Below are 18,475 nucleotides of genomic sequence, written 5' to 3' on the forward strand. Positions count from 1 at the left end.
AATTTGATTTCTAAATCTCTTATTTATAGTATGACCTTGGGCTGCTTATTTAAAGTCTTTGAACTTGTTGCCTCTTTGGTAAAATTGGGGTGATTGTCTCTTTTTCCACATAGTTAGAAAGGTTAAGTGAGATCATTTAAATTGACTAGTATGTAATTGACATTGAGTTTCATTCCAGTTTCTCTTCATTGTCCATCCTTACCTTTTTGAAACATCGTATATTCACCTGTAAATTTGCAATGAGTATAATAATGAATAATGATACGTCCAGGATTATCTCAGAAAGGATTTGTCACTGGGCATCACCGAAGGCGGCTGATTCAGCATGAATCTTTTATCTTTATTGGTGAATACAGCCCCAAAGTACACTAAAAAAGTGTCTTAGTCCATTTGTGCTGCTCTAACAGAATACAGAAAATTTATGAAGAACAAATTTATTTCTCACAGTTCTGGAGGCTGGAAAGTCCAAGATGAAGGCTCTGGCATTCGTGTCTGATGAGGGCCTTCTTGCTGCATTCTCACCTGGCAGAAGGCGAAAGGCAAAAAGGGGCCTAAGTGGCCGGGCGCGGTGGCTCAAGCCTGTAATCCCAGCACTTTGGGAGGCCGAGTCGGGTGGATCACGAGGTCAGGAAATCGAGACCATCCTGGTCAACATGGTGAAACCCCGTCTCTACTAAAAATACAAAAAATTAGCTGGGCATGGTGGCGTGTGCCTGTAATCCCAGCTACTCAGGAGGCTGAGACAGGAGAATTGCCTGAACCCAGGAGGCGGAGGTTGCGGTGAGCCGAGATCGTGCCATTGCACTCCAGCCTGGGCAACAAGAGCGAAACTCTGTCTCAAAAAAAAAAAAAAAAGGGGCCTAAGTGAAGACCTCATGACTTAAGCCCTTTGCAAAAGGCCCCACCTGTTAATATCAGCACAGTGGGAATTAAGTTTCAACACATTTTGGCAGACATTCAGGCCATAGCAAAAATAATATTTTTCTTTGTAAATAAAAAACTATGTGTGCATTATGAAAAATCAAATAAGACATGTTGTATGGGTCTCACAGACATATGTTGCATGGAAGAAATCAGACACACAGAGTACATACTGCACAATTCTATTTTTATGAAGTTCAAAAGCAGATAAAACTAATCTGTGATATTAGATATTAGAATAGAGGCCACCCTTTGGTGAGGGGTCGGTTACTGAGTAAGGTTGCATGTGAAGAAACTTCTGTAGTCCTGGAAATGTTTTATATCTTAATCTGGGTTGTGTATAATTACAAAAGGTATGTATGTGCAAAAATTCATTGTATTGTACACATTTAATATATGTACATATTTATGTGACTGAATTTTCAAGATTATTCAGCAACATGCTTTTATAACCCAAAGAATGATGTAGCAATAGTGGCTTCTATCTTTTTCACATTTGAAGACTCTTCTTTAGGTTAATTTTGGTGATTGCTAATATTTTCATAGCACTGACCATGTACTTTGCGTTCTTGACATACATCATAAAACAAATTAACTCTCTGTGACAAGTTTTATTGTTACCTGACTTCATAGGTAAGGAGGCTGAGGTACAGAGAGGTTTACCCATGAGGATTTCACAAATATTAAGTGGCAGAGTTAGGACTTGAACCCAAGCATCTGGCTCCTTTGTGCTTTCAACTACATTGCTAGTTTTAATTACATTTAGAATTACTTGAATGAGCAAATTTAGGAGTATATACGAGGCCTTTTAAGTATTCATCAAAGTTTGACACCTATAATTTGGGTACTATTTATGTACATACTTCTTTTAGGAGCTAGACTTACTGCATGTCTTATGTGTAAGATGTAGGCGGGGTGCAGTGTCTCACTCCTGTACTCCCTGCCACCATGCCCAGCTAATTTTTTTGTGTTTTTAATAGAGATGGGGTTTCACTATGTTGGCCAGGCTTGTCTTGAACTCCTGACTTCAGGTGATCCATCTGCCTCAGCCTCCCAAAGTGCTGGAATTACAGGCGTGAACTACCACGTCCAGCTTGTTTTTGTATTTTTTGTAGAGACAGGGTCTCGCCATGTTGCCTAGGCTGGTGTTGAACTCCTGGGCTCAAGTGGTCTGCCCTTCTCAGCCTTCCAAAGTGTTGGGATTATAGGTGTGAGCCACTGCGCCTGGCCTATTCTTACTCTTGAAGTGTAATATTTTAATTTATATATTAGATTCTTTGTATTTGACTTACTTAGGAAAAGGAGTAACCCAGTATATTTTGATTCATTGTATCTGGAGTTTTTCTGTTATTTCCTAACTAATGGATTGATGGATTTATCACTATGTGTAGGTCTCTCTGTGTCAGTTTTATTTCCTGCTCTCTTTCTCCTTTTACTTTCAAAGTACTTGGTATTTTATAAACTCTGAAAGAAGGAGTTATGTTGATATTTCATTGTCAATGAGGTAGTGTTTCCACTTCCTACAGTGGTAAAGTAAAATGAGTTATTGATGTGAATGTGGCCACTTCCTTCCTTTTGAGGTAAAGCAGTAGCAAACAGTAGTTTTTGAAAGCTGTTTCAGTTCATTTAGGGCTTATTTTTTTTTCTTTTGAGTAATAAAGTTTTTTCTTAAAACATTTGGCTGCTTTTATTAAAATACTTAGTGAAGTACTTTATTCCCAACTGATCTCTCTAAGTGTCGCTAGTGCTGTGTCTTTTGTGGGTTTGAGTAGAGTAATGCTCAGGAGAAACAAGGAATGTCAAAAATGTGGTTTTAATGACTGCATCATTTAGAGCTAAAACAGATACAGAATTTAACAAAACGAGGCAGCATTCCCCCTAAAATGTTTTAATTTATGCTTCTGATTTCAGAGTGATCATTTAGGATCAGGAAGTCATTTCAGTAACCGTAAGTATGAGTATGGATTTATCATTATAGTTCACCTAGTTCAAGCAAAGAAGAATGTTTATTCATATTTGTTTAACTGTAAAAGATATTCCTGCTGTTAAACTTCAACACATGGAACTAGGAAGATGTTAAGATGACTACTGTAACCTCTAATATATATTCTGATAATTACTGAAGCTCTGATTCTCCTTAGATACCTGTATTTTAAAATTGTATATTGTATGAATTATCAAATTTGCCTTGTTTTTTAGCAGACATAGACATTCGTCTTATGATATTTGGGGTTCATTTTTTATAGAGAGAACATAAACATAGTTTTCTAATTTGAAGAAATCAGTCTCAATCCAGGTAGCCATTTAAAAATTGCATGTTCAATAAACAATTAGGAATTATTTTTAGACTATACACAGTCTTTTTATTCTGCAATGTTAAACAGTTTCTCTAGAAAATCTATTTTTGTTTATTTCCTAGTGACCATTAAACTATCCTCTTGTACAACAGTAATATTTATGCTATAAATTTAAAAGAATATCATTTTTGTTTTGATTGATTATAACATACATGTTTTATTATAATGTAGCCTAGTTAGTTTAACGGTCTTAGATGTTTCCAAAATCTTACTTAGTGATTCTGCTGAGACAGAGCATAGAAAAAAGTAAGAAAAAAAAACTTAGTAGCTATTGTTCAGTAGACTGTAGGTAATTCTCTTATGTTTATAGAAATAATAACAGGGAAGATGGGTATTTTAGAATGAGGATTCTTTTATGTTGTACCTTCTGCTTCTCTTTTATTTGAATAATAAAGGAAATAACATCAAATTGATGCTTAGCCTACTTTTGTATGGATATTTAAGTTAAAATGTCATTTATTTGCATTTATTTAGGAAAAGAAGATATGCTTCTTAAACAGGGTCAGATGTATATGGCAGACTCACAGGTAATAAGTGTCTTTATTTTAAAAAACATTTAAAGAAAATTTCTGTGCCTTTATAGAAACAGGAAAAAGGAGCATTGTATATATTAAGCATATATTCATAAAGTGAGGTTTTCATTATCAAAAAAAATTGGCTCTGCTTTCTTGAGTTTAATAAAAACAGATACTGCTGTTTCTGGTGCCCTCTAGGGTGTTTTTGATGATAGTGGTTATAGTAAGATATTTGAATTACAGTTTCATTGCATTTGATACTAAGCTTCTGCTCATTAACAGTGATCAGTTAACTCCTCATATTTACCCATATAAAAGGGAAGATAGATATGAATAATTCAAAAGTTATTTGTTTTGGATTTGAAATATATTTTCCCTTACAACTAAATATATTATATTTTGGAAATATACCTCGAAATACAGAAAACTTCCAGGAGGTAGAGTGTAGTCTGATTTTCTTACCTGCTTTTCTGCTCCTCACTTCACATTTCATTAGATACGGGGTTTGCCTATCTAGCACTTTCTGTGGACTGCAGAACTGGTAAATATCTGGGCTTTTAAACGCATTTCCTGCATATCTTCATTTGTAGGCAGAGTGAGTTAGCCTAGATACCTCAGATCTCTTTAAGATGGAAAAATCTAAGATTCTAAATTAGGAGAGTGGTTATCAGCTTGACCAGTAATTAAAAAGATTAGATAAATATTTGATTATGGTAAAACAAGTGTGGAAGTTGTGAAGCTATGTAATTCTTCATAAATTATAGTAGTCTTAGTTTAAAGATAATTAATAAGTTGAAAGATAATTTAGAAGGAGATGGAGGCTGGGAAATTATTCCATGTTGTCAGTTTTTTTTCCCTCTTAATCCAGGGGAAAGGCAGTTCAGATTTAACCAACAGTGAATCTGTAGGGGTCTGCAGCAAGCTATGTCCTCGCCTCCTAAGAGGCAAGGATTTGGCTGAAGGGCAGAAGTAGGTTTAAGGCAGAGGGAGAGACCAAGGGAAGTTTTAGGGCAGGAGTGAGTTTATTAAAAAGTGTTAGAGCAGGAACAAAAAGAAGCAAAGTACACTTGAAAGAAGGCCAAGTGGGTGGCTTGAGAGATCCCAGTGCCCTGTTTAGCCCTTAGCTTGGGATTTTTATACACTGGCTTGGCCTGGGGGTTTGCATTTCTCCTCCCTTGATTCTTCTCTTGGGGCAGGTTATCTACATGCATAGTGGCCTGCCAGCACTTAGGAGGGGCCACATGTATAGTGCCTTTGCTAAGGTTGTGCACATGCTCTCTAGGGACTATTTTCCTTGACCAGTCAAATGCACCCAGAAGAAGGTCATACATCCACCATTTTACCTCTTAGTGCACATGCTTGAGCCAGCTCATCCAGCTCCTGAGATCTTATCGGAAACCTGCCGGTCACCAGCTCCAGGTGTTTTCTGTCTATTGGGAGACTCTTCTGGTTCTGGCTGTGACCAGTCATTCTCTTGAGAACTTTAATAACTAACTGGGTTTATTTTGGTAGTATTTTTATAATTTAAAGAATATTCTGTTGGAATTAACAGCGAAGGTACGCAGAAGTCAAAAATCTTATTAGAACTTAATCTATAATTCTATGAAATTATCTGCAAATTTAAAATTACAGTACTTGTTTTTATTGAAGGATACAATGGCAGATTTGAAGTTCTAAGCACATTATGTGCCATAAAGCAGAAATAATAAATATGTTTTGATAAAGTTGATGGTTTTCATATGTGGGTAGGTGTTATAAATGGGGAAAGAAAGAAAAAATAGCACCCAGTGACCATGGTCGTTTTTCCTTTGTTCTGCCTGGAACAGACTTAAGTGAACAGAACTCTCAATATGTTGTGACTACATTAAGGAAATCATGTCCAGAACTGTTTTTCTTACCATGGAAATCAACATTTGATATTTTTCCATCTTACTACCTAATCTGAAAACCCTTTGACTCCTGGTGATCTGCAAACTTTCTATAAGTTTGGTGAAAAAGTATAGTAAATGTCTCATTTAGGCTTTTGTGATTGATGTCTTTTTTTTTTTTCTTTTTAGTGTACTTCCCCAGGTATACCAGCCCATATGCAAAGCAGATCTATGTTAAGACCTCTGGAGCTATCTTTATCCAGTCCAACTTCATACTCTGAAAATGAAATTTTAAAGAAAGAGTTAGACACAATGCGAACTTTCTGTGAGTCAGCAAAACAAGACCGACTGAAGCTCCAAAACGAACTGGCACACAAAGTGGCAGAATGCAAAGCGTTAGCATTAGAATGCGAAAGGGTCAAGGAGGATTCAGATGAACAGATAAAGCAATTAGAAGATGCATTAAAAGATGTACAGAAGAGGATGTATGAATCAGAAGGTAAAGTTAAACAAATGCAGACCCATTTTCTTGCCCTTAAAGAACACTTGACAAGTGAAGCAGCTACAGGGAATCACAGACTAACCGAGGAACTGAAGGATCAGTTGAAAGACATGAAAGCAAAATATGAAGGTGCTTCAGCAGAAGTGGGGAAATTAAGAAACCAAATCAAACAAAATGAGATGATAGTAGAAGAGTTTAAGAGGGATGAAGGCAAGCTGATAGAAGAAAATAAGCGATTGCAGAAGGAACTCAGTATGTGTGAAGTGGAGCGAGAGAAGAAAGGAAGAAAGGTCATAGAGATGGAAGACCAGGCAAAAGAATTGTTAGCAAAGTTGGCCCTTTCCATTCCAGCTGAAAAATTTGAAAACATGAAGAGCTCATTATCAAATGAAGTGAATGAGAAAGCAAAAAAATTAGTAGAAATGGAAAGAGAACATGAAAAATCACTTAGTGAAATTAGACAGTTAAAGAGAGAACTTGAGAATGTTAAGGCTAAGCTTGCTCAGCATGTCAAACTGGAGGAACATGAACAGGTTAAGAGCAGATTAGAGCAGAAATCAGGGGAACTTGGGAAAAAGATCACTGAGTTAACATTGAAAAATCAGACACTACAAAAGGAAATTGAAAAAGTTTATCTGGATAATAAGCTCCTTAAGGAGCAAGCACATAACTTAACACTTGAAATGAAAAATCATTATGTTCCTTTAAAACTAAGTGAAGATATGAAAAAGTCACATAATGCAATTATTGATGATCTTAATAGAAAGCTTTTAGATGTAACACAAAAATATACAGAAAAGAAATTGGAAATGGAGAAATTGCTACTGGAAAATGACAGCTTAAGTAAGAATGTGAGCCGCCTAGAAACTGTGTTTGTACCTCCTGAGAAACATGAAAGAGAGGTAACAGCTCTGAAATCCAATATTGTTGAAGTTAAGAAACAGCTGTCTGAACTGAAGAAAAAATGTGGTGAAGACCAGGAGAAAATACATGCTCTCACGTCTGAAAACACTAACTTGAAGAAGATGATGAATAATCAGTATGTGCCAGTTAAAACCCATGAAGAAATTAAAACAACACTGAATAACACATTAGATAAAACTAACAGAGAAATATTAGATATGAAGAAAAAATATGAAGATATAAATCAGGAATTTATAAAACTAAAAGATAAGAATGAAATATTAAAAAGAAACCTGGAAAACACTCAGAACCAAATAAAAGCTGAGTACATCAGCCTGGCAGAGCATGAGGCAAAGATGAGCTCCCTAAATCAGAGCATGAGAAAGGTGCAGGATAGTAATGCTGAAATCCTGGCCAAGTACAGAAAAGGCCAAGAAGAGATTGTGACACTGCATGCCGAAATTAAAGCCCAGAAGAAGGAGCTCGACACAATACAAGAATGCATTAAGGTAAAATATGCCCCAATTGTCAGCTTTGAGGAGTGTGAGAGAAAATTTAAAGCAATAGAGAAAGAACTAAAAGACCAGTTATCAGAGCAGACACAGAAGTATAGTGTCAGTGAAGAAGAAGCCAAGAAAAACAAGCAAGAGAATGACAAGTTAAAGATGGAGATTTTTACCCTTCAGAAAGATTTGAGGGATAAGACGGTTCTCATTGAGAAGTCTCATGAAATGGAAAGAGCATTAAGCCGAAAAACAGAAGAGCTAAACAAACAGTTAAAAGACTTGTCACAGAAATACACAGAAGTAAAGAATGTGAAAGAGAAGCTAGCAGAAGAAAATGCCAAACAGGCTTCTGAGATACTTGCAGTGCAAAATCTTTTGCAAAAACAACATGTTCCATTGGAACAGGTTGAGGCTCTGAAAAAATCTCTTAATGGCACAATTGAGAATCTAAAGGAAGAACTGAAGAACATACAAAGGTGTTATGAGAAAGAGCAGCAGACAGTGACCAAACTGCACCAGTTGTTGGAGAATCAAAAGAACTCTTCTGTGCCCCTGGCAGAGCATTTGCAGATTAAAGAAGCATTTGAGAAAGAAGTTGGAATCATAAAAGCTAGCTTGAGAGAAAAGGAAGAAGAAAGCCAAAACAAAATGGAAGAAGTCTCCAAACTTCAGTCTGAGGTTCAGAATACTAAACAAGCATTAAAAAAGTTAGAGACTAGAGAGGTAGTTGATTTGTCTAAATACAAAGCAACAAAAAGCGATTTGGAGACGCAGATTTCCAGCTTAAATGAAAAATTGGCCAATCTGAACAGAAAGTATGAGGAAGTATGTGAGGAAGTTTTGCATGCCAAAAAGAAGGAAATATCTGCAAAAGATGAGAAGGAATTACTACATTTCAGCATTGAGCAAGAAATCAAGGATCAGAAGGAACGATGTGATAAGTCCTTAACAACAATCACAGAGTTACAAAGAAGAATACAAGAATCTGCTAAACAAATAGAAGCAAAAGATAATAAGGTAGGTACAAAGTAGTCTGTCTCATGGCTAATGTGTTGGAAACCCCAGAGCAGCACTAGCAGAGTTGAAGGAGAATAGGACTCTACCACAGAGTCGCACAGGGAAGTATACACAGGTATTAACAAAGTGACTGGGCTGTGCTACACTTTCCCAGTTAAATTATGAAGCCCATAAAAGGTATGAAAAGGTTAAAAAACAAAAACAAAAACAAATTACACATACCCTTTCCAGTTTGGCAACTTGTGTGCAAAAATTCTGAATCGAAAAAAAAGTGAAGTAATATAAACAAAAATCAAAAGCATTTTTCCTTGTTTCTTTAGCTGTTCTAGCCAAGAATTGAGGAACAATGGGGAGACTTAAGGCTCATAGATGGAGAGTCAAAAGCCAGTGGGTTTGTGGCATGTGAAAGATGGGGAAGGGAATGGTGGGGAAGCTCTCTTTCTGGGCTGCAAGAAACCAAGCACTCTGGGGAGCATCCAGAGTTCATCTTGGCACTCACCCATCGTAGTAAACTTAGCCCTCCAATTTATTTTATGTTTAGTTGCTCATATCTTTCTACAGACTAGTTCCCTCACCCGGAATGTCCTTTTCCTCCTTTTACTGAGTTGAATCCTATACATTCTTTAACATGTTATCCTTCTTCCTAAAGCCCTCACTGTCCAATCTAGCCTATATTAAATAGTTCCTCCTCCAAGATGCATGTTTGGTTGTGGCTTTGCCATCCATCTAAAACATTTATATTACCTTGTTAGAATTATGTGATAGATCTTCCCCAATTTTTAAGAACAGGGTTTATAACTTAACTTTCCATCTTATCTTTCATTCTCGTGGTATAATTTACAGAATAGGTACTCAACAATATTTTTGAAACTGATATTGCATTAAGTTTGTACTATGGAAATGAGATATAAAGATTGCCTGCACTTTTATCAGTTAACATGTAATGATTAAATGCCTTCTGCATGTCATGTCCTGGAGATACAGTTGAATAAATACAAACACAGACTGCCCTCCCCAGTGAGAGTACTTGTACGTACTATCCTCTGGCACACCACCCCCATGATGGGGAATTTAAGTGCTCTAAGCTTGTTCAGAAGGTAGTTATGGCATATATAGTAATATATAATTATAAGCGCTAATTATTAATAACTACTTGTCATTTATTGAGCATTTTACTTATAATTGCATTTGATTGTCTTTTTTCCTATTATTATTTTTCAAAAAAAATTTTGTGGGGGAAGGGGATGGAGTTATATTGCCCAGGCTGATCTTGAATTCCTGAGTTTAAACAGTCCTCCTGCCTTGGCTTTCCAAAGTGTTGGGATCATAGTTGTGAGCCACTGTGCCCAACCTGATTTTCTTAACTCTGAAAGATTATCCAACTTTCACCAATGTGGAATCTAAGGCTCAGAAAAGTGAAGGAAATTAGCCACACTCATATAAGTCAACTCTGTCTGACTTTAAAGTAGGGGGGGAAAAGCTACGTTTCTAGAGACTTCCTATAAACAGCCTCCTTGTTTTTTGTTTTTTTTTTTTTCCCCTCGACAGCAAAGTGGTCTTAAATAATACAACTCTTGAAAGGTACAAGAAACATGTTAATTCTAGACTTACATGGGCTACACCCTTTTACTTTTTACACTTCGTTGCAGGGAATCCCCCTTCCCTTCCTGTGTTCCAGAAGTTACCTGGAAAATAGTTCATATGCCTTCATAGATGCTTATGTATTATCTAAAAGTACGAACACTAACTTTATACTCACATCTTAGGATATATGTAATATTTATTCTTAATTTGGTATTGCTTTTGTAAAGAATTTCTGGAAAGCAATTTAATTATAAATTACATATTGTATACACTGTTGATAACAATCTTGCCAATATTCATACCTCAGTTTTCTAGTGTATAAAGATAAAGCTTGTGTCTCCAAAAAGAAATTTCTGTACAGAGATGTTCATTATACATGAATAAGTGAATAATATGTTTCTCCCCCAACTTTTTTTTTTTTTTTAAAGATAACTGAACTGCTTAATGATGTGGAAAGACTAAAACAGGCACTCAATGGCCTTTCCCAGCTCACCTACACAAGTGGGAACCCCACCAAGAGACAGAGCCAGCTGATTGACACCCTGCAACACCAAGTGAAATCTCTGCAGCAACAGCTGGCTGTGAGTAACCAGACACATGGCGCTTTGCGTGAATATGTGCTGGTTCCCTGTAGTTAGTTTGTAAGGCTAATTTAGAAATTAACTGTAGCTGTGTTCAGATCCAAGAATGTAATTGTTTTTATATACCAAAAGTTACCTATACTGGTAGTGTAATAATACTTGTTGGATGACTACTGTATACCAGGTATGATATTAAACATTCTACATACTTATCTGTAAACTTTATCTTCATCACAATCCCACAAAACAGGTTTATTTCCTCCATTTGATTCTTAAGGAAACAAAGAGTACAGTACTTGATGCCTGGGGTCATTCAGCTCAGGTGTAATTCTGAAACTGGCTGACTCCAAATCTAGCATCTTTCTCACTGCAGTGTACCCTCTAAAATATTGGTCCCACTAAACTAAAGGAGGTTTTAAAAGAATCTTTTATCTTTATGAATGAAGAGGCATTCCTATGGTTTTATACCTTGCATAGAAGGATAAGTGCCTAGATTTAGAAGCTTAAGTTGGAAGCTCTGGTCTAAGTCCTGCCACTTATAAGGAAGTGACAAGGAACATCCCCTTTAACCATTGGTTTTCTCATCCAGAAAATAGAATAATAACTGATTACTTGTTAGTTTACATTTTTTAAAGATGAGTTCTTGCTATGTTGCTTAGACTGGTCTCCAGTGGGGTCTTACTGTTGGCTGATCTGGGCTCAAGTGATCCTGTTGCCTCAGCTTCCTGAGTATCTGGGACTATGTTTTTAATTGAATGCACTAATACACATTGAAATGCTAAGTAAAATGGTCCAATCACATGTAAATTGTTGCCAATGTTTTCCTATTTCATAGAATTGTTTATGAGTTTTTTTTAATAGAAGAAAAGTTTTTTTTTTTTTTTTTAAGTGTTTATTTTTTAACACTGTAGGCCTACAGATGAAGGATGGCAAATTGTGGATTTGGATCTTATCCAAAGGGTATAGTGTCCCTTTAATAACTGGAAATACTTGTTTATTGTTTTTTATGTTCATGACACTGTGCTAAGCAGGGATGAAGAAAGCATGCCATTCCTGTCCCCAAGGAGTTGTGGGTAGAGAGGCAAAATATAGATCCATAAAAAGTAAAATGACAAGATGAGAGAGGTCAAATATAGAATTGAGAATGCACATTCTAAGTGATAGGGGTTTCCAGGAAGGAAAGATTAGTGGTGTGGTGGAAGCTAGTTTTAAAGAAGGGAGTACATGGCTTGAACTTGTAAAGTAGATGCTATTTTGGTAGGCAAAAGGAAAGTAGAGGCTCTTCCTCCAAAGAAAATAGGGTAAAAAAAGACATGGAGGTGGAATACAAGTGGCGTGGCCAGAGGGCAGTAAAAGGCCTGCCTGTAGAGTAGTCCCCCTCTTATCCACTGAGGGTATGTTCCAAGACCCCCAGTGGATGCCTGAAACCATGGATAGGACCTGCTGAACCCTATATATGTTATGTTTTTTTCCCCATATTTACATACCTGTGATAAAGTGTAATTTATAAATTGGGCACAGTAAGAGATTAATAACAATAACATAATAAAATAGAACAATGATAACAATATGTCATAATAAAAGTAATGTGAATGCGATCTCTCTGTGTATCTCAAACTGAAATAGAGAAAGTGAAACCACCGATCGCAAAACTCCCCATAAGAGGGGACTGCTGTATTTGAGAGTGAATGTTTGAAGCCAAACTAGAAGTCATTGAGAACCAAACTGATGAATTTGGATTCTCTCATGTATGTAAAGGAGTATCACTCAAGGTCTTCAAGCCAAAAGTGATGTGAGGAAAGAGCTACCTTAGTCTCAGAGGCATGATAAGGAATACAGTGTGGAGATAGTAAGACAGGATAGGAAGCATTTGCAATAATCCAAATGTGTGATAAGTGTCTGCAGAAGTTCGTGGCACTAGATGTGAACTAAAGCAATAATTTCATGTTACTTAAGGAAAGTAGCATTGCTGTCATTATGAATGTTCCCATGTATTCATTAGAGAAGTTTATATTGTTATGTTTTGGAATTATGTATCTGGTAGGTCCAAGGTAGTCTGTTGTCAGAAGTAGTAGGAGTGCCTTAATAATAATAATAGTTTTGTAGCATGAGGCCTGAGCGTTGTCCAGACTTTGGAAATGTGAACGCTGATACTCAGATCTGCCCATCTTTTCACATTTCTAGGATGCTGACAGACAGCATCAAGAAGTAATTGCAATTTATCGGACACACCTTCTTAGTGCTGCACAGGTAACGAACTACTTCTCCTTTGGAAAGAATATTGCTTTAGAGATAATAAATTTTTATTTTCAAATAAATTTATGTGAAAGTAACTGATGTTTAAAGTAGCTGCACCCCATATCCTTACTTAAAAATAATTATGTTTCTTTTAATCATGGTTTTTGCATCTCCAGAATGTTACAAAGCTATATGGCAACACAACATCTTAAATTTAGTGTTGTCTCCATCTGCTTGTCACTCAGTTTATAGACAGTTTGGTAACATGTGCTGGCAGCACGCATTAATGGTGTTGCTAGCTGGAGACGGTGCCTTGATATCCACACGTGGCTGTCATCTAAAAGGAGAGTGGGAACAACTTTGAATACTAGAAAAGCACAAAAATGACAAGCAGGGTGTTGTGTATAGGATTGTAATAATTAAAGAAAAAGTTATCTGTTAAGAGAGAATTGATAATAATTATTTACCAAGCCTTAATTTGTCTTGGTAAAGCCAAGGAATAATTAAGGAATAATATTATGAATTCCCTTTTTTAGGGGGGTACTGAGAAAGTTATGGTTAAAAAAACATACTAAGAAATGATTAGCATATAAAGGATACTATTCTTAATTTCCTGTAGAAACCCCATGAGTAGCATCTCCAAAATTCTCAGAATAGATTTTTCAGGAAGAAAATGTACTAAAAGAAACAAATTTTAGAATGACAGGAGAGAGCTCATGGGAATTATTTGGATTTGAAGTGTGTTAGGCCAAACTGTAAAAACCAGCAAGCAAAAAAAAAAAAAAAAAAAAAAAAAAAAAAAAAAAAAAAAACCAACCGAAAAACAAAACCAAAGAAGGGAAAGATGGATGTTGAGCGAAAGCTTCAAAAAAAGATCAATTTTAAAAAGAGAACTAGATAAAATAACAAAAAGAAAGATACTTGATCAATCAAATTCTTTTTTTTTTTTTTTTTTTTTTTTTTTTTGAGACGGAGTTTCGCTCTTGTTACCCAGGCTGGAGTGCAATGGCGCGATCTCGGCTCACCGCAACCTCCGCCTCCTGGGTTCAGGCAATTCTTCTGCCTCAGCCTCCTGAGTAGCTAGGATTACAGGCGTGCGCCACCATGCCTAGCTAATTTTTTGTATTTTTAGTAGAGACAGGGTTTCACCATGTTGACCAGGATGGTCTCGATCTCTTGACCTGGTGATCCGCTCACCTCGGCCTCCCAAAGTGCTGGGATTACAGGCTTGAGCCACCGCGCCCGGCCGATGAATCAAATTCTTAAAATCAGTAGACCTGGCTTTTCTATAGGAGATGGAGGGGAAACTAACTAATGAAAAAGAATGAATGATATGATAGAATAAGGTATCTTAGCTACTCTCTTTTGAACAAATAAAAGATAAACTAGAATTTTAAAGTTGATTGCAATTATTAAGAGAAGACTATTGAGGGACAGTGAATAGGAAGTTTAAGTGGGGTAACAGTAGAAAATCACAGAAAATCTATATTAGACAGGCTGAGAAACTCACTGGTATTGGCCATGAGAGGAAGAGCTTGCTCTTAATGAAAAACATAGCAAACTAACAAGCCTTTCCACTTTGCATAATATGTACTTCTGGAATTTGAAATTATTTTCTACTGCGTCCTAATGAAACATAACAAAAGCAGTTGGCATCAGAAATAGTCTTGCCTTCTGGCATCATAAAGTTAACTAAGATACTAAGTTTAGTCAACTATGGCTAATGTTTGAAATTTAAACATCCTGCTGTTATAGAAACAGATTTTGGAAGCAAAACTTTTTATATTAATGGGAAGCATTGTGCTGAAACCTCTTCAAGTATTCCAGGAAAGAAAAAGCGTGTGTGCATGTGCGTGTGTGTGTGCGTGTGTGTGTGTGTGTGTGTGTTGGGGGCGGTGCAGTATTATAATAAGCCCACCACATTGGCTTGCATTTAATCAACTGGTGCCACCATTTTAAGTTTAAAGTATTTTTTAAAAATATAAATAGCTAACATGCATGTAAAAAGATACTTGGTTTCATCAGTAATGGCGGAGATGCAAATGAATAAGAACATAACCATTTTTCACCTGCAGGACTGGCAGTATTACACAAGATTATAGTCGGTTGGGTTAGCCAGAGTGTGTGGGAAATGGGCATTTTTACTCTGTTGATGGTAGTGCAGATAGTTATAATCTCCATAGAGGGAAATTTTGTAGTACTTAACAGAATTAAAAATTGAGACTGCTTTTTGACCCAGTAGTTTCATCTCTAGTAATCTGTCCATTAAGATTGGAAATACCTTAAATGTCCATTATTAAGGGAATGGGTAAAGAAATGAAATTCACCCATACAGTGGATATTATACAATAATTTAAAATAATTGGGTAGTTCTGTGACACTAGGTAAGAAAATAAGATCTTACTTTTGTAAAAACAAATATGGATTTTTAAAATCAATTACTTAAATTTTAAGGTTTTTTTTAAGAGGCAGAGTCTTGCTCTGTCATCCTGGCTGGAGTGCAGTGGCACAATCATAGCTCACACAGTCTCAAAACCTGGGCACAGTCAGCTCACACAGCCTCAACTTCTGGGTTCAAGTGATTGTCCTCCCTCAACCTCCCAAGTAGGTGGGACTACAGGCATATGCCACCACACCCAGCTATTTTTTTTTTTTTAAGTTTTTGAGATGGAGTCTCAGTATATTGTCTAAGCTAGTCTTAAACTCCTGGCCTCAAGTGATCCTCCCGCCTTGGCCTCCCAAAGTGCTGGGATTGCAAGTGTAAGCCACTGTGCTCGGCCATCAATTAGTTTTCTAATTTAAAAAAAAAAAAAAAAAAGAACCTCAGCAGCAATAACAACAAATTTCCTTGTAGTTTACTTTGCTCATTTATAACTTATGCTACCTCTATCATCCAAGGCTGTTATTAAAAAAGAGAAAGAGGGAGGATTGTCCATTTTTTTTCTGGTAATGGATGTTAGAGCAAATGGTGGGCACTACTGTTTTTTTTTTTTTTTTTTTTAAAGACAGAGTCTTGTCCTGTCACCCAAGCTGGAGTGCAGTGTCACAATCTCGGCTCACTGCAACATCCGCCTCCCAGGTTCAAGTGATTCTCCCATCTCAGCCTCCCAAGTAGCTGGGATTACAGGCGTGTGCCGCCACACATGGCTAATTTTTGTATTTTTAGTAGAGATGGGGGTTTTGCCATGTTGGCCATTCTGGTCTTGAATTCCTGACCTCAACTGATCCACCTGCCTCGGTCTCCCAAAGTGCTGGGATTGCAGGCATGAGTCACCATGGCCAGCCGTGCATCACTTATTAGTTGATCATGATAGAGCTGTGCTCCCTTTTCCAGTAATTCCTTCAGATATCACTACAGTGGTAAGGATTTAGCACGGGATGAACCAATGACTAGTTATGCTCTGTAAAAGCTTTGTCTTTAGAATTCTTATGTAAACAAAGATGTCATAAAATATTGCTTCTCTTTCTTCTTTCTCCGAAGGGTCACATGGATGAAGATGTTCAGGAGGCTCTGCTCCAGATCATACAAATGCGGCAGGGGCTTGTGTGCTAGCAGTTTGCACTGACTGCCAGTATCTGTTTTATCTTGCTGGTGCTGAACATTCTTTGTACAACTCCATGGTCTTTCTGGGCTGTACTGTGCTGGTGTAATTAAAATAAAATATATTTTGTTCCATTGGTAGGTTTTTTAAAAATTAGATGAATATGTTAGTATTTTTCAGTATCAGTTCGAATCTTATTTTCTCTGTGTGAATTTTACAAACAGGCAAACAACATAGCACTTTGCCCTGGATTGACTCCATATTTTTAAACCTTCGAGTCCCTAATAAAATGAGAGCCATCTGAGTGAGTCCATAGGAAGGGAGGTTAGACTGAAATAATTGCTTAAAGATTTCTTTCAGAGAAATTAATTTGGTTGGTGGCCACTTTTGGATCAAAAGACCTTTTAGAACCTCACAACTTGAGACATACTACAGTTGCAAGGAATACATTATAACTTGGCTGGCTAAGTTATGTCTTTATCGAGGTAATTTCATTAGTGTCTTTGGCCTTTTCTGGAGGTGTAGATATTTTTTCTTTTTGCACTAGTAACTTTTATGCCTTTTAAAATAAATTGATTTTCATAAATGGTTTACAGTGCTAAATTACATTTAAATGAAGAACAGGCAGGGGTGGAATATATCAGGAATTTATAATAAAATTGCCTCATAATCTCTACAACAGTATCTTAATTTTTACTTGTGGTGACTATTCTTGCCACAGTATTAGTGAATAATGATAAATGATATACTAGATTTTTCAAAGTGTCAAAACCTTTAGACTTTCTTTAGCAATTAGTTTGACATTTGCTACTATAGTAACCAAGCACTCATTATATATGCATCCTCCAAATGTTTCATGCTTATTTATAGGAAAGTTATACTAATGAGATTAATAATGTGAAATACAGTTTTCCTGCAAAATTACCATTAGAGAATTGGTTTTAGATAACAGATTTTTAAAGTTTTAAAGAAAAGTACAGTAATACAGTAAACTGAAAGAGTATATAGATAGCAATAAAATAACATAAGTGGACATGTTTATAGTAAATACTCTGAAGTAACTAACCATTTTTATTAATTATATCTCATTAGGGAAAGTTTATATGTCTTGTTATTTTTTATTAACATTTTATTTACCATTCAGAGTGAAAATTACTAATTTGACTGTTAACAAATAACTGAGCAAATGAATCGTTGGAGTTGGGTTTTCTTAAATTGCAAAATTTGCCTTAGCAGTAATCTTTGAACATCCTGAACCAGATTTTTTTCCCATTTTTGTTTAATAGGGCAAAAGTACCATTAAAATGGCTTCTCATACCAAAGAATTAAGCCATCATATTTTTTCAGTGTTAAAACAACAGTGAAAGTCAGAATTGGATTTATTTTTAATTCTTCATACAGTTTACTTAAGCAGTATCTGTTTCTTTAATTTTGTTTTTGTTTTTGCTTTTTTGAGACGGAGTTTTGTTCGTGTTGTCCAGGTTTGAGTGCAATGGCACAATCTTGGCTCACCGTAACCTCTGCCTCCCGGGTTGAAGCAATTCTCCTGCCTCAGCCTCTCGTATAGCTGGGATTACAGGTGCCCATCACCATGCCCAGCTAATTTTTGTATTTTTAGTAGAGATGGGGTTTCACTGTGTTGGCGAGGCTGGTCCCAAACGCCTGATCCTGTGACCCACCCGCCTGGCCTCCCCAAGTGCTGGGATTACAGGTGTGAGCTACCATGCTCAGCCTAATTATTATGTTTAATGTTGTCCTTCAGCATGATTCTGTTTCACAAGTTTTAGGCCACCTATTTCAAGAAAAAAATAAAATATAAATTTAAAAAGTACCTGGGCACGGTGGCTCATACCTGTAATCCCAGCACTTTGGGAGGCCAAGTCGGGTGGATTAACTGAGGTTAGGAGTTCAACAATATGGTGAAACGCCATCTCTGCTAAA

The 18,475-nt window shown here is 36.5% G+C and overlaps 1 protein-coding gene across 2 annotated transcripts in view; it reads left to right on the plus strand.

Moving 5' to 3' along the window:
* The window catches only part of UACA (uveal autoantigen with coiled-coil domains and ankyrin repeats), a 48,109-nt gene extending 31,441 nt beyond the window's left edge, over positions 1-16,668 (plus strand). For both annotated transcript variants that reach the window (XM_003929679.4, XM_074392735.1), the window contains 6 exons: positions 2,833-2,869; positions 3,753-3,805; positions 5,851-8,589; positions 10,602-10,754; positions 12,939-13,004; positions 16,474-16,668. In XM_003929679.4, the coding sequence (XP_003929728.1) occupies positions 2,833-2,869; positions 3,753-3,805; positions 5,851-8,589; positions 10,602-10,754; positions 12,939-13,004; positions 16,474-16,545 (3,120 nt within the window). In that variant the 3' untranslated portion in view covers positions 16,546-16,668. The remainder of the gene's footprint in view (positions 1-2,832; positions 2,870-3,752; positions 3,806-5,850; positions 8,590-10,601; positions 10,755-12,938; positions 13,005-16,473) is intronic.
* The last annotated feature ends 1,807 nt before the right edge of the window (positions 16,669-18,475 follow it).

The sequence above is a fragment of the Saimiri boliviensis genome, chromosome 2, assembly GCF_048565385.1.
Source record: "Saimiri boliviensis isolate mSaiBol1 chromosome 2, mSaiBol1.pri, whole genome shotgun sequence".
NCBI lineage: Eukaryota > Metazoa > Chordata > Mammalia > Primates > Cebidae > Saimiri > Saimiri boliviensis.